Source organism: Apium graveolens, chromosome 1, assembly GCF_009905375.1.
Source record: "Apium graveolens cultivar Ventura chromosome 1, ASM990537v1, whole genome shotgun sequence".
Classification (NCBI taxonomy): domain Eukaryota; kingdom Viridiplantae; phylum Streptophyta; class Magnoliopsida; order Apiales; family Apiaceae; genus Apium; species Apium graveolens.
This window is the reverse complement of record NC_133647.1, coordinates 190,066,679-190,079,256: the sequence shown is the minus strand read 5'-3', so window position 1 is coordinate 190,079,256 and position 12,578 is coordinate 190,066,679. Positions and strand designations below refer to the sequence as shown.

At 44.4% G+C, this 12,578-nt stretch overlaps 1 protein-coding gene across 1 annotated transcript; it reads left to right on the top strand.

Moving 5' to 3' along the window:
• The first annotated feature begins 5,283 nt into the window (after window positions 1–5,283).
• On the top strand, window positions 5,284–6,784 carry LOC141713754 (uncharacterized). Its single transcript, XM_074517329.1, has 2 exons — window positions 5,284–6,351; window positions 6,446–6,784. Exons 1-2 carry the CDS (start codon window positions 5,284–5,286, stop codon window positions 6,782–6,784), a joined length of 1,407 nt encoding a protein of 468 aa, XP_074373430.1.
• Window positions 6,785–12,578: the final 5,794 nt, after the last annotated feature.

Genomic DNA, 12,578 nt, shown 5'->3' with positions numbered 1-12,578 from the left:
CGAATGTAATTGTGTGGTCGCAATTAGAGGATTGGGTTAATCCTTGAAGCATTCGACGAACAGGATCGAGACATGACCATTAATGTCTCAAAGCCGTAGATTGGCACCATAACCTTTGACTTGTCGTCGTCTATGGAATATGGTTATACTAAACGGATTAAGATTCAAGGTGAAACATTCCATCTGAGTCCGATAGCCATTGAAGTAGAGGAATTAGGAGGGTTCAAACCTGGAAGGGTACCGACTCTGAAAAACAAGTCATGATGGGAAATTGATCACATTTCTGTATGGATTTGTGGGGGATTGTTAGAAAATTAGGATTTTAGAGCTTAATTTAATTATGTTCTTGATGTTAATCCTAAAATCTAATGATTGGAAATTGTTCAATGATATTTGAACTTAAATTTTCATGTATGGTTTTAAGAATTTTCTTAATGAAATCCATATGAAATGAGAGTTGAAAGTAGCTTGGAAAAGCTTGGAAAAAAATTTGAGAATGTTTGTCCCACATTGAAATAAATAAAGGAGGGTGTGTGCTTTATATGGTATTACCCACATGAGTAGTATACAACTACTAAGGTGTGTGATGGTCCATTGTGTTGTTGTGTGCTTCACGCGCACACACACACACACACGCGCGCCCCGCCCCGCCACGCACCGCACCGGACCGGACCGGACCGGACCGGACCGGGTCGGGTCGAAGGGCGATTTGGGCGAATGTCTCGGCGTCTCGCGTACGCGAGGCGACCTGGGCGAGGATTTTATTTATTTGAGAATTATTTTAATTCGAATTTATTTATCGGTGATTGGATTATTGGGCTGGGTACTGAAATAGGCTAAGTCCTGCAAATAATCTGATCTGTAACAAGTTCTGAAATAAGAATCAGAACTTAAGAACTGATGAATAAAATCAGAACTTAACAAGTTCTGATATCAGAATCAGAACTTAAGAACTGATGAATAAAATCAGAACTTAACAAGTTCTGATATCAGAATCAGAACTTAAGTACTGATGAGTCAAATCAGAACTTATCTTAAGTTCTGATTATAATGTGGGTGTTTAATGTGAAAAGCTGTTACAAATAATTTAAATTCAAAAGCTGTTCAGTTTTGATTTTTTCATTAATGAATTCAAAATCTGATCAGTTTTTATTTTTTCATTAATGGAGCAGTTTAATTCAGACATTAAGTGTGTGGACAGTTTCATTTTTCCTCTCCTATAAATAGAGGCTAAACTGAATGAATATGTAGACATAACACACACTACATTCTCATCTCTTCTCTTCAACCTCTCTGCATGTCTCTCCCATAAGTCCTGAAGTGCTGATATTTTTCCGGCGACTGAGGTGCTGGTCGAAGTGGAGCTTTTGTTGCTGCTGTTAACATAAACTCCGAGCTGTTTTATCCTGGTGGAGATATTGCGCACATCCCAAACGCAGCAGGTAGGGGGCAATAATCTCTTCAAGAGCAGCCAGGACTTCGAGCAAGGCCTGGTGACTCAGCTGTGATCATTTTCTTGGCATTTTGTATCTGTAAACCTTTGTTTCAGTCACGGTTGAAAGCTATGGTTTCGGGTACATCTTACTTTCTCTCTTCGTTATTTCAGTTACTGATTTTGTTTACCTGCATGTTTTGTTTTGTTAACTGTGGTCTTGGCCTAAACTTGTTAAATTCTTTATACACTTGCCTCTATGTTGCTATACTTGTTAGTGAGATATCCAACAATTCTTGATCGCGTAGGCACTTTTAATCAACTGGATCACCACTAGACAATCGGACTCAACGGTGACCGTATACCACTTCATCTCCTTCGCCAAACTCAACACCTCTTTAATAACAATTGCTTCTACCAATGTTGGATTCATCACCTTTACAAAGCTTTTGGATTTCCCTAAAAGCAGATGCCCATCATGATTACGAGCAAGAAGACCGATTCATGGAGCTCCTTGATTGTCAAAAACTGCTACATTCAGTGTAATTCTTTTTTCATTGTGTCAAGGCTTTACCCAGTAAATAGCACTATCTCCTACCAAAGAGTGTTGAATTGGTACTCGAAGAACTCTATCACGAGCAACTGTCCGCTATGAAAGATATTTTCAAGTGTTTGCAACAATTTTCATGGTTAACCATCTTTTCTTACTCTACACTAGATCATTCCCGGATCTCCAAGCCGACAACACAAAGTAATGATTTTTACTTTATCTTTACTCGATTGCCCTGCTAAATTTCTTTTCAGTCATATCGAAAACTCCATAGCCACATTTATGTTAATGTTTGGATTATAGATGATAGGTTATAAGCGACCCGACTAGGATCCAACCTGGATTTAAAGGGTATCAGGCTCAATCGAGGGACCAAGACCCCCCTCTCCCAGAACAATCAAGTAGAGAGACTAGGCCCGGGGCCATCCCATGACCCGGATCCGGATTCAACCCGGGACCTGGATCCTCTGCCTACCTGGATCCGGATCAGGGCCAAGATCACCACGAGGGGGGTCCCTTCAAGCACATGCACATTCCACAACCCGCCAAGGAAAGTTACATGGGCACGTGACGATGATAGCTATCAACAACCAACATAACAGACAAGCACATCGCGTGTCAGAAGGCCGTCAGGACACCCTGAAGGTGGTCCTCCCCTGGACATGTGTAAGCAATCCACCCAAACCGGGCGTCATCCGCTCCCAAGATCCAACGGCCTTGATTTAGAGGTAACAACCCCTAAACCCTACATTTGGGCTATATATACCCCCAAGGATGAAGGGTTTAGGGGTTAAGTAAAACATTCATACTCTTGCACACTCACTCTCTCACATCCATATACACAAAAAGCAACCTTTCTATCACACGTACACATCTTCATCTTCTACAAAACCCTATTCTTATTCTTACTGGAGGCGCCGTGGGAGCCAAACCCCCCCTTCCGGTATTGTTTTGCAGATACCCAACCAGCAGCTACACCTCATTCATACCCAGAAGGTCCAGGAACGGCGTCGGACGGAGCCGCCCGCTCACCGGAGTTATCATTTGGCGCTAGAATGAGGGGCTCTCCATCCTTGGGTCTCGGTGCCCCCGGATTCACCTTCATCAACAAACTCTTAAGAGAGTCCAAATCTTAAACATGTAAGAACAAAAAGCAACCATACCCTATTTTGAATATGAATGCTCATTTTAGCCACGTTTGTGTGAGCTCATTACTTTAGGCCACATTTGTGTGAGCCCGCTCTTGTTTGTTAATTTTGATTGTTTAGGGTTTGATAATCTTGATAGTCTTGAAGCCCGGGGTTTGATAGTCTTGATAGTTTCAAACCCCAGATTTGCTTTAGTTTGCATATTTTCTTTGTGTTCTAGAGCCTGCCGTTCTTGTTTAGTAATTGTTAGCAAAACCCAGAAAGTTTGTTTGGTGTTATTCTGAATTTTTTTGTAATCTTCAAAAAACAACCTTAGATCCACATTTTTAGCCTCAAATCTTGGTCAGTTATTTGTACAATTGTGGTAATGGCAAGAGCATAAAAAAGTACGGTTGGTAGGCCCTCCGCCAGTACTCATGTCCAGGACCACTCTCAGGCTCAAGAACCTGGGGGAGACCGAGAGACCCTCCAGGAGCAACCATTGACACAGCATACCCCAGTCAGGGATGCGAGGAACGTCATCGAGCTCAATCAGTATAAGTATACTAATGTTCCAGTGACAGAGGAGCATATGGCCAACTTGACAAGCCATGAGCTAGCTGAAGCAATCAGGCTCTACAGAGATGAACAAGCCCGGGCTCAGATAGAATATGAGCAAGATGATGAGCAAGAAGAGTCCAGAGATTCTCAGCAATCTAGGAGATCTGTCTTCGACCGAATCGGAACTAAGGAAAAAAAGAATCAAAAAGAGCCTAGTAAGAAGGAGATAGAAGCAACCAGAAAGAAAAAATTGGAAGAAATGAGGGAGCAAATAAGAAGGGAGGAAGAGGCAAAGCTTGAGCTAAAAATTCAGAAAAGAATGCAGTTGGAAGAGGAGAGGCTCTTAGCTAAAGGCAAAGGCAAAAGGACCCGGAGGGACCCCACCCCGAGGTCATTTCTGATGATGAAGAGGAGGGTCAGAAAGACCTGAAAGACATGATCTATGAGCTCCAGAGGAAGATGGAAAAGGACTCTAGAATGGAAGTTGGGGAAACTCTAACACCCTTCAGCCATTCTATGGAAGCAATCCCTCGACTGAAAAACCTCAAGCACTACAACTTTGATTCTTTCGATGGATTGGGGGATCCGGAAGAACACCTGAATTATTTTGAACAAATTGCCCAGATATACTATTACAATGATTTGATAAAGTCTAGATTCTTCGCATCGACCCTCAAAGGGGGGGCTCAAAGGTGGTTCAGCAGGATCCCCTCACGAAGCATCCACTCCTGGAAAGAGTTTAGAGGAGCCTTCCTTAGAAGATTCAGAGCCAATAAGACACAAGAAATGCACATGTGTCACCTGGAAACCATCCGCCAATACGATAATGAATCACTCTCAGCCTACATGCGGAGGTTCTAGGAAGCAATCAACAAAATCTCGAATCTTGATGAGCGGGAGGCACTGAGCATATTCCGAAGGAACCTGGATCCAGAACACAACGAAAGGTATATTGTAGAGATGATCAACAAGGAACCTCAGAGCCTAGCTGCTGCTTACTCTATGGAAGCCAGATTCATCAAGGAGACAGATGTACTCCAGGCCATGAGGATGACCCGAAACGGGGGATCCAGGAGCAAGAACTCTGATGACCGACCGAAAGGGGGTTACCATCAGGAGAAAAAGTTCAAGCAAAGCCAAGAAACCCAACAGACAAACTTGGTGCAAAACACTCCAATATTTCAGAGACTCGGTCTTAAGAAAGAATCTAAAAGCAACCCTGGTCCAACTAGGCAAGCCAGAGAGCCTAGACAAGAACCAGATTGGACACCACTAAACAGGACCCGAGAAGAGATATTGAAGGAATCAAGGGAAAGGCATTCTATTACCCACCAAAGCCCATGCAGACTCCCCCAGAGAGCAGGCCTTAGGCAATGTGATTATCATGAAACCCATGGTCACAAAACTGAAAATTGTCTCTCTCTCAATTATTTCATAGAAGACTAAGTCAAAAAGGGCAACCTGAATAAGTACATCTCCCGAGATACAAACCAGAAGGATGAAAGACAAAGAAAAGGAAAGAATGTAGTGAATGTGGTCCTAGGGGGTCTCACTCTCCCCCCAGCAGCCCGGGCTCAAGAGATGAAGTATTCTCAATACAATCCTACCCGGAGATGGTAATCTCATTCAGTAGCAAGGATTATGAAGGGGTCAACCCGAATCACAACGAAGCTTTGGTGGTAACACTTGATATTTTTGACAATGAGGTAAGGAGAATGCTGATAAACAATGGCTCTTCAGTAAACATACTCTTCAAGCATACTGTGGACCGGATGAAGTTAGGGAGCGTGCGCTCAAATGAATGCCGAGAGGACCCTCTCTATGGGTTCGGGAATAACTTGGTCCCGATCCAGGGAACCCTATACTTGCCGGTAATATTTGGGTCGGCCCCAAACCAAGTGACTCATGTCATAAAATTCTACGTGATCAACACTCCCTCATCCTACAACGACATCATTGGTCGATCAGCTCTAACCAGGATCCAAGCAATCACCTCAAAATCACATTTGAAAATCAAATTCCCAACTCCAACCGGGGTAGGAGAAGTTAAGGGAGATTATGAGGTCGCTGAGAGATGTTACAGCCAAGCTCTGGTCATGGCTGAAACCCATCAAGACAACAAGAGGAAAGCCATGGTTCTTCGCAAACAGCAAAGCATTAAGAAACATCGCCCCCACTCAAGGGATGATGCGAGAAAAGAAGTCCAGATCATAGAAACCCTCCCAGATCCAAAAGCAACAAAGAAAAGCCCGAAAAAGCAGAAAAACAACCAAGTCACATCAGAGATTGAATTGAGCCCAGGCTTCGGCCAAGGCAATCCTACTGTGCAAGCAACCAACCCTGAAACAAGTGAAGTAGGGGAAAGCAACCAAAAAGAAATGACAGCCCAGGATCAGATCTATATGAAAAAGAATACAGATGCCCGGATCCAGCAGTTGGTGTCAAATATGGATCATGCCAAGATTGAGGCCGTTGTAGAAACGAAAACAATTCTGATCAATGCAAGTGATCCTTCCAAGAAGATAAAGATAGGATCCAGACTCGAGGCTACCTTCAGAGAAGAACTTGTATCATTACTCCGAGGGTACTCTGATATATTTCCCTGGAACCCAAGAGACATGCCCGGGATGGATGAATCCATAGCAATGCATAGCTTGGACGTCAACCCCGAGAGGAAGCCAGTTAAGCAAAAGAGAAGAAATTTTGCCCCAGAGAGGCAGAAAGCAATAGATGAAGAAATTGAGAAACTACTCAAAGCGGGAATCATATGTGAAGTCAAGTACCGGAATGGTTGGAAATTGTTGTGATGGTGAAAAGGCAAATGGGAAATGGAGAATGTGTATCGACTACACCGACTTGAATAGTGCATGCCCAAAAGATCCTTACCCCTTGCCAAATATTGATCAATTGATCGACGCAACATCTGGGCACGTAATGCTGAGTTTCATGGACGCCTACTCGGGGTACAACCAGATAAAGATGAATCCCAAGGATATCCTAAAGACAGCCTTCATCACCCACAGGGCGGTCTATGCCTATGTGATACTGCCTTTCGGATTGACTAATACGGGAACAACCTACCAGAGAGCAATGAATAAAATCTTCAAAGACTAGATTGGAAGGAACCTGGAATCCTATGTTGGCGACATGATTGCAAAGTCCACAAGCATCCCCGGTCACATAGGAGACCTAAGAGAATGCTTTGACAACTTGAGAAAACACTCACTCAGGCTCAATCCAGAAAAGTGCACATTCGGAGTAGGGGCAGGAAAATTTCTTGGATTCATGATAAGCAACCGGGGAATTGAAGCCAACCCAGAAAAGATAAAGGCAATCCAGGAGATGAAGCCTCCCAGAACATAAAAGGATGTGCAGAAGCTATCAGGGTCACTGGTAGCACTTAGAAGATTCATCTCAAAGCTAGCCGAAAGATGCCTACCGTTCTTTGACCTATTAAAAGGAGCAACCAACAAGAGAGAAGTGAATTGGAGCCCGGAATGCCAAAGCGCATTTGAAGAAATTGAAAGGTACCTTTCTCAACCCCCTGTGTTAACAAAAGCCCAACCCGTGGAGCCCCTATCCCTTTACCTATCAGCAGGGACCCTGGCAGTTGGAGCAGCCCTGATCAGGGAAGAGAATGGCAAACAGCAACCAGTTTATTATATGAGCCAAGTGCTAAAAGATGCGGAGACCCGATATCCAAGGCTAGAAAAGTTTGCTTTTGCCTTGGTAACGACATCCAGGAAACTCAGACACTACTTCCAGGGAAGGGAGATCAGGGTTGTAACCAATCAACCCTTAAGGAAGATAATACACAAGCCAGATGCCTTAGGAAGGTTGGTAAATTGGGCAGTCGAGCTAAGTCAATTCAATTTGAGTTTCATCTCAAGAACAGCAATCAAAGCCCAGGCTCTAGCTGATTTCATCATAGAATGCAATTTCCCGGAAGAAGAATATGTTCCCATGAGCATTGACCCTGAGAACAACATTGATCAAGACATAGGAGCCCGGGCTCTCAAAGTTGATGGTTCTTCAACAAATGAAAGGTCAGGAGCCGGACTCATCTTAAAGAGCCCGGAAGGATTCACAATTCAAACAGCAATCTCCTTTGGCTTTTCAGCAACTAACAACCAGGCAGAGTATGAGGCCCTAATAGCAGGATTGAAACTAGCTAGGGCACTCAGGATCCAGAACCTCAAAATCTACAGCGACTCCCAGATCGTAGTAAAGCAAACAAACGGCGAGTATATAGCCAAGGATCCAGTTTTAGCCAAGTACCAGGCTCTGGTCCAAAGCTACCTCGCCTTGATACCAAAAACACAAGTCACCCAAATCTGCAGAGAGGAGAATTCAGAGGCTGATACACTATCTAAACTGGTTCAAAATTCATCAGACCTGGATTGCTCCGTGTACTTCGAAGAGTTACAGAAACCAAGCATAGAATCTGAAGAGGTCATGGAAATAGACAACAGCCCGAATTGGATGACTCAATTTATCAACTACCTGGAGAAGGGAGAGCTCCCGGAAGATAAAGGGAAGGCTCAAAGGTTAAAAGCCAAAGCTGCAAAATTCTTCATCGAAGAGGGTATACTCTACCGCCAGACCTTCTCCTCCCCAATCCTGAAGTGCATAGGCCCAAGGGAAGCACAGTATTGTCTTATGGAAGTTCATGAAGGAATATGCGGGGATCATATGTCCGCAAAGGCCCTAACTCATAAAATCATAAGACAAGGGTACTACTGGCCCACTATCCACCAAGATGCAATAGAATTCGTGAAAAAAATGCAAGGAATGCCAGTTTTTCAGCAATGTGACCCGGAGGAGCCCAGTCCTACCTTCTTCAGTCTTATCACCAATCCCATTTGCTGTATGGGGTATTGATATCATGGGACCCTTCCCCAGGGCCAAAGGAGACCTCAGGTACTTGCTAGTCTCAATTGATTATATGACAAAATGGGTAGAAGCAAAGGCCATGAGAACAATAAACCAGCAAGATTGCATCAAATTCATGGACAACATCTTAATGAGGTTCGGGATCCCAAGAATACTGGTCTCGGATAACGAGCCACAGTTCGTTGGATCAGAATTTGAATCCTACCTTCAAGAGGGGGGTATCCGGCACAAGAAATCATCTGTAGCATACCCTCAAGGGAGCGGCCAAGTAGAAGTAACCAACTGAATCCTTCTCCGAGGGATCGAGAAGAGGCTCAGGGAAAGCAAAATCAAATGGCCAGAAGAGTTGCCTAATGTACTATGGGCATACAGAACAAGCCCCCGAACAAGCACAGGAGAAACACCATTCAAACTGGCTTATGGAACTGAAGCTATGCTGCCAATTAAAGTAGAATCCCCCTCCTATCGAGCAATAAAATTTGATGAAACGTCAAACGAGGAGGGGCTCAGAACAAATATTGAGCTAATTGATGAAGTCTGAGACCAGGCGGTGGCAAGGATGGAGAAGTACAAGGAAAAAACTAAAGAGCACTTCAGCAAGAAGTCCCGAGTCAAAAACTTCCAAGTTGGAGACCTGGTCCTTCGAGACACGGAAGCTTCAGATCTTACCAACACTAGGAAGCTAATGCCAAGGTGGGAAGGCCCATATAAAGTCAAGGAAGTTCTAAGGCCAGGCACATAAAAACTCATGAATATGGATGAATCCGAGATCCCAAAAACTTGGCATGGACTCAGGCTCAGAAAATTCTACCAGTAGAAAAAGCAACCAAAAACTTGTAGCCTATGACAAGCAACCATTGTATAAAAATTCCAAATCAATGAAAAGAGTTTTCCTTTCTCAAAAAGTTATTATTTTGTCTTACCTTAGCAGTAAAGCAAACAGAAAACAATCCGGATATAGTCTCATACCCGGATTGGAAGCAAAAAATAAAAGTTGAAAACCCGGAAAAATTCCAAATCCGGATTAACAGCAACCACCATTTACTTAGAAATTTTCTAAGTAAATGGAGCAAACATCAATCCGGATTGGAAGCAATATTACAAGCAAAACACAACCCGGATTGAAAACAACCAGTATGTACTCAGATTGTTTTCTCAGTACATAAAGCAAAATAAGCAAACACCAATCCGGGTTGATATCATATCGGATTGAAAGCAAATTTAAAAGCAAAAATCAACCCGGATAAGAATTCGAATCCGGGTCGAAAACAACCATTATGTACACTCAGATTATTTTCTGTGTACATAAAGAAAATAAGAAAACATCAATCCAGGTTGGTATCATACCCGGATTGAAAGCAATTTCAAAAGCAAATATCAACCCGTATAAGCAAACGCAACCCGGATAAGACTTCACGCCCGGAACAACCCAGCTATAAACCTAATCCGGGTTACGGGGCCATAGCCACAGCCCCGATCAAGATCATTTGCGCAATAGGGCCAGGATCCGGATTGCTCATAAAAGCAAAAACTACCGGAAGACGAGCAAATATTTTCTACGATAGAAGGAAAAGTACGACAGAATTAAAACTTAAAGCAAGATCCGGATTGCCATCAATTCGGAACAAATCCAAATACTACAAATGGTTCAAATCAAATTACGAAAATTACGAATCCTAAGAAATGAGAATTTTATGGGCAAGGCCCGAAAAGCTTAACAAAGTTGCACCAGGTCTAAAGGAAGCTGAGGCTGGGGCCGTCATAAGGTTCCGGTTCCTCCTTACCTTGCTCAACTGCAGCCTTTGCGGCCAGGAACTCCTGGATGAAGCTCTCCCAAGATGCCAGATGATCGGTTTTGATGTGCCTCTTCGCGACGACCCAGGACCGGTGAACCTCGGGAACCCCAGCCTGAGCAACCTCGAGGTCGTATATATCACTAGCCTTGAACTCAGCTATGATAGCAGCTTTCTCTAGAGTCTCCTTAGCAGCGAGATCTGATTTCAGCTTCTTCACCTCCTCAGAAAGGCCATCAGCCCGGGCATGTTCTTCCTTCAGCTTCTCGTTCAACCCGGATTCCACCGTCTGGAAGCTCTCCCGGGCCTCGTCCAGCTCATCCTTCAAGTGGTCAGCCCGCGACTTCTCGGCCCTAGTCCGGTTGTTGGCCTCCCGGATCTCTGTGAAAGCAACGTCCGAACAGATGGAAATGCCACTCCCGAGCTGAGAAAAGACAAAAATGAAACTAAGTACCGAATAAATTGGGGGGCACAACCCGGAACTAAAACCATAAAAATTTGATTACCTGCCCCCACTGTCCAGTTACCCTCTTCAAAGAAGCAGCCATATTATATCCCTCAACTTCCTCCCAGTCTTCGTCGGAGGGAATGCTAGACATAAACCCAGCTAGGTCGACCAGAGTCTTGGCCCCTATCTTCACAACACCCCAATCCGGAACCTTCCTTTCTGAGTCGCAGATGACTCGGTCGGCGACAACAGCTTTGCCACGGGGAGGCTTACCCGGGGCCGACTTCCTCTTCTTTGAAGGAGGGTCCTCTTCAGAAATTTCCTAAACCTCCAGACCATCGGGCAATGGCACGTCGACCGGATCGGACACATTCCGGGGGGCAGAAGATTCGGCTCCCCCCTCAGCATCTGCGGACACGGATCCGGTCCCGGGAGCCCCCTTTGTTGTCTTATAAGCCAGGCCCAGAGAGTTGAAAGCCGCTGCATAAGCTGAAGAAGACATTATTGCCCTGAAAGAAGGATTATAATGCGTCAAACCTGCAGGAGAAAAAGGAGAACTATCAGGACGGAGACAATAAATCCACTGGACTAAGCAACCAAAACCGGGGAGCAAATACAACAAAGCAGTAAACCCGGATCAAGGGACAGCAAATAAGGCCGTGATCCGGACCAACAAGCAAAGAAAGAGATCCGGACCAAAAGCAAACATTTTTTCTAAATGGATTACAAGCATACAAGGACAAGATCCGGATCAACACGCAAAGAAGTGGACCCGGATCAAGGGACAGCAAATAAGGCCATGATCTGGATTAACAAGGAAAGCAAGAGATCCAGTTCAGAAGCAAACACTTTTTCTAAACAGATTACAAGTAAAAAAGCAAACTAGACATTGATCTGGATCATCAAGTCAAGCAAGAAACCCGGATCAGAGGCAAATATCTTATTCAGAGAGACCACAAGAAAGAAAATAGGACTTTGATCTGGATCAACAAGCAAAACAAGAGATCTGGATCAAAGGTAATCATTCTGTCTGAACGAATTAAAGCAATTCAAATAAGACCAAAATCCGGGTCGACAGGAAAGGAAAAACCCGGATCGGCGAGGAACTTACATCCAAGTTGGAACAACAATTTGTGATTCATAAAAGTGTCCCGGGTCGGCTGGAACCCGAGACTACCACAAAATTTTCTTATTTGATCAACAGCCCCCCCTCCAAGATTTTCGGGTTGAACTTTGTTTGAACTTCCCCGGTGGTAAAATAGGGGAGGAATTCCAGGTCGAAGCCCTTCAACATTAAAATCTCCCTGTTCCAGTGTTTCAACGAGGTCTGGTGCATGACCGGTTTGGACCTACCCGGACCGAAGCCACACTCGGCTGCCCGGAACCTAAGCTCGTAGAAGGGTTTCTGGCTTGATCTGGAAAGATAAAAAATCTGATGGAACAATTTGAAAGTTGGCAGGAGCCCGGCCTTGTTACAGCAGGCTATGAACCAGGTCATAGACTTAATGCTGTTTGGGGTGATTTGCATTGGGGAAATCTTGAAGACGTACTTGCACAAATGTTTTATGAAAATGTGGCAACGAGGGCTCCATCCGGATCTTAAGTGCTCCAGCCATACCAAAACGAAGCCATCCGAGGGGCGGTGGAAAATCCTCTCGTGAGGTTCCGGCCACCTCCACTCAATATCAGGAGTTAACTGGAATACGACCCGGATTGCTTTGTCCATTTCGGTCGGGTCGGCCTCCGCATAGAAGTCCTTCAATTCGTAGTGATC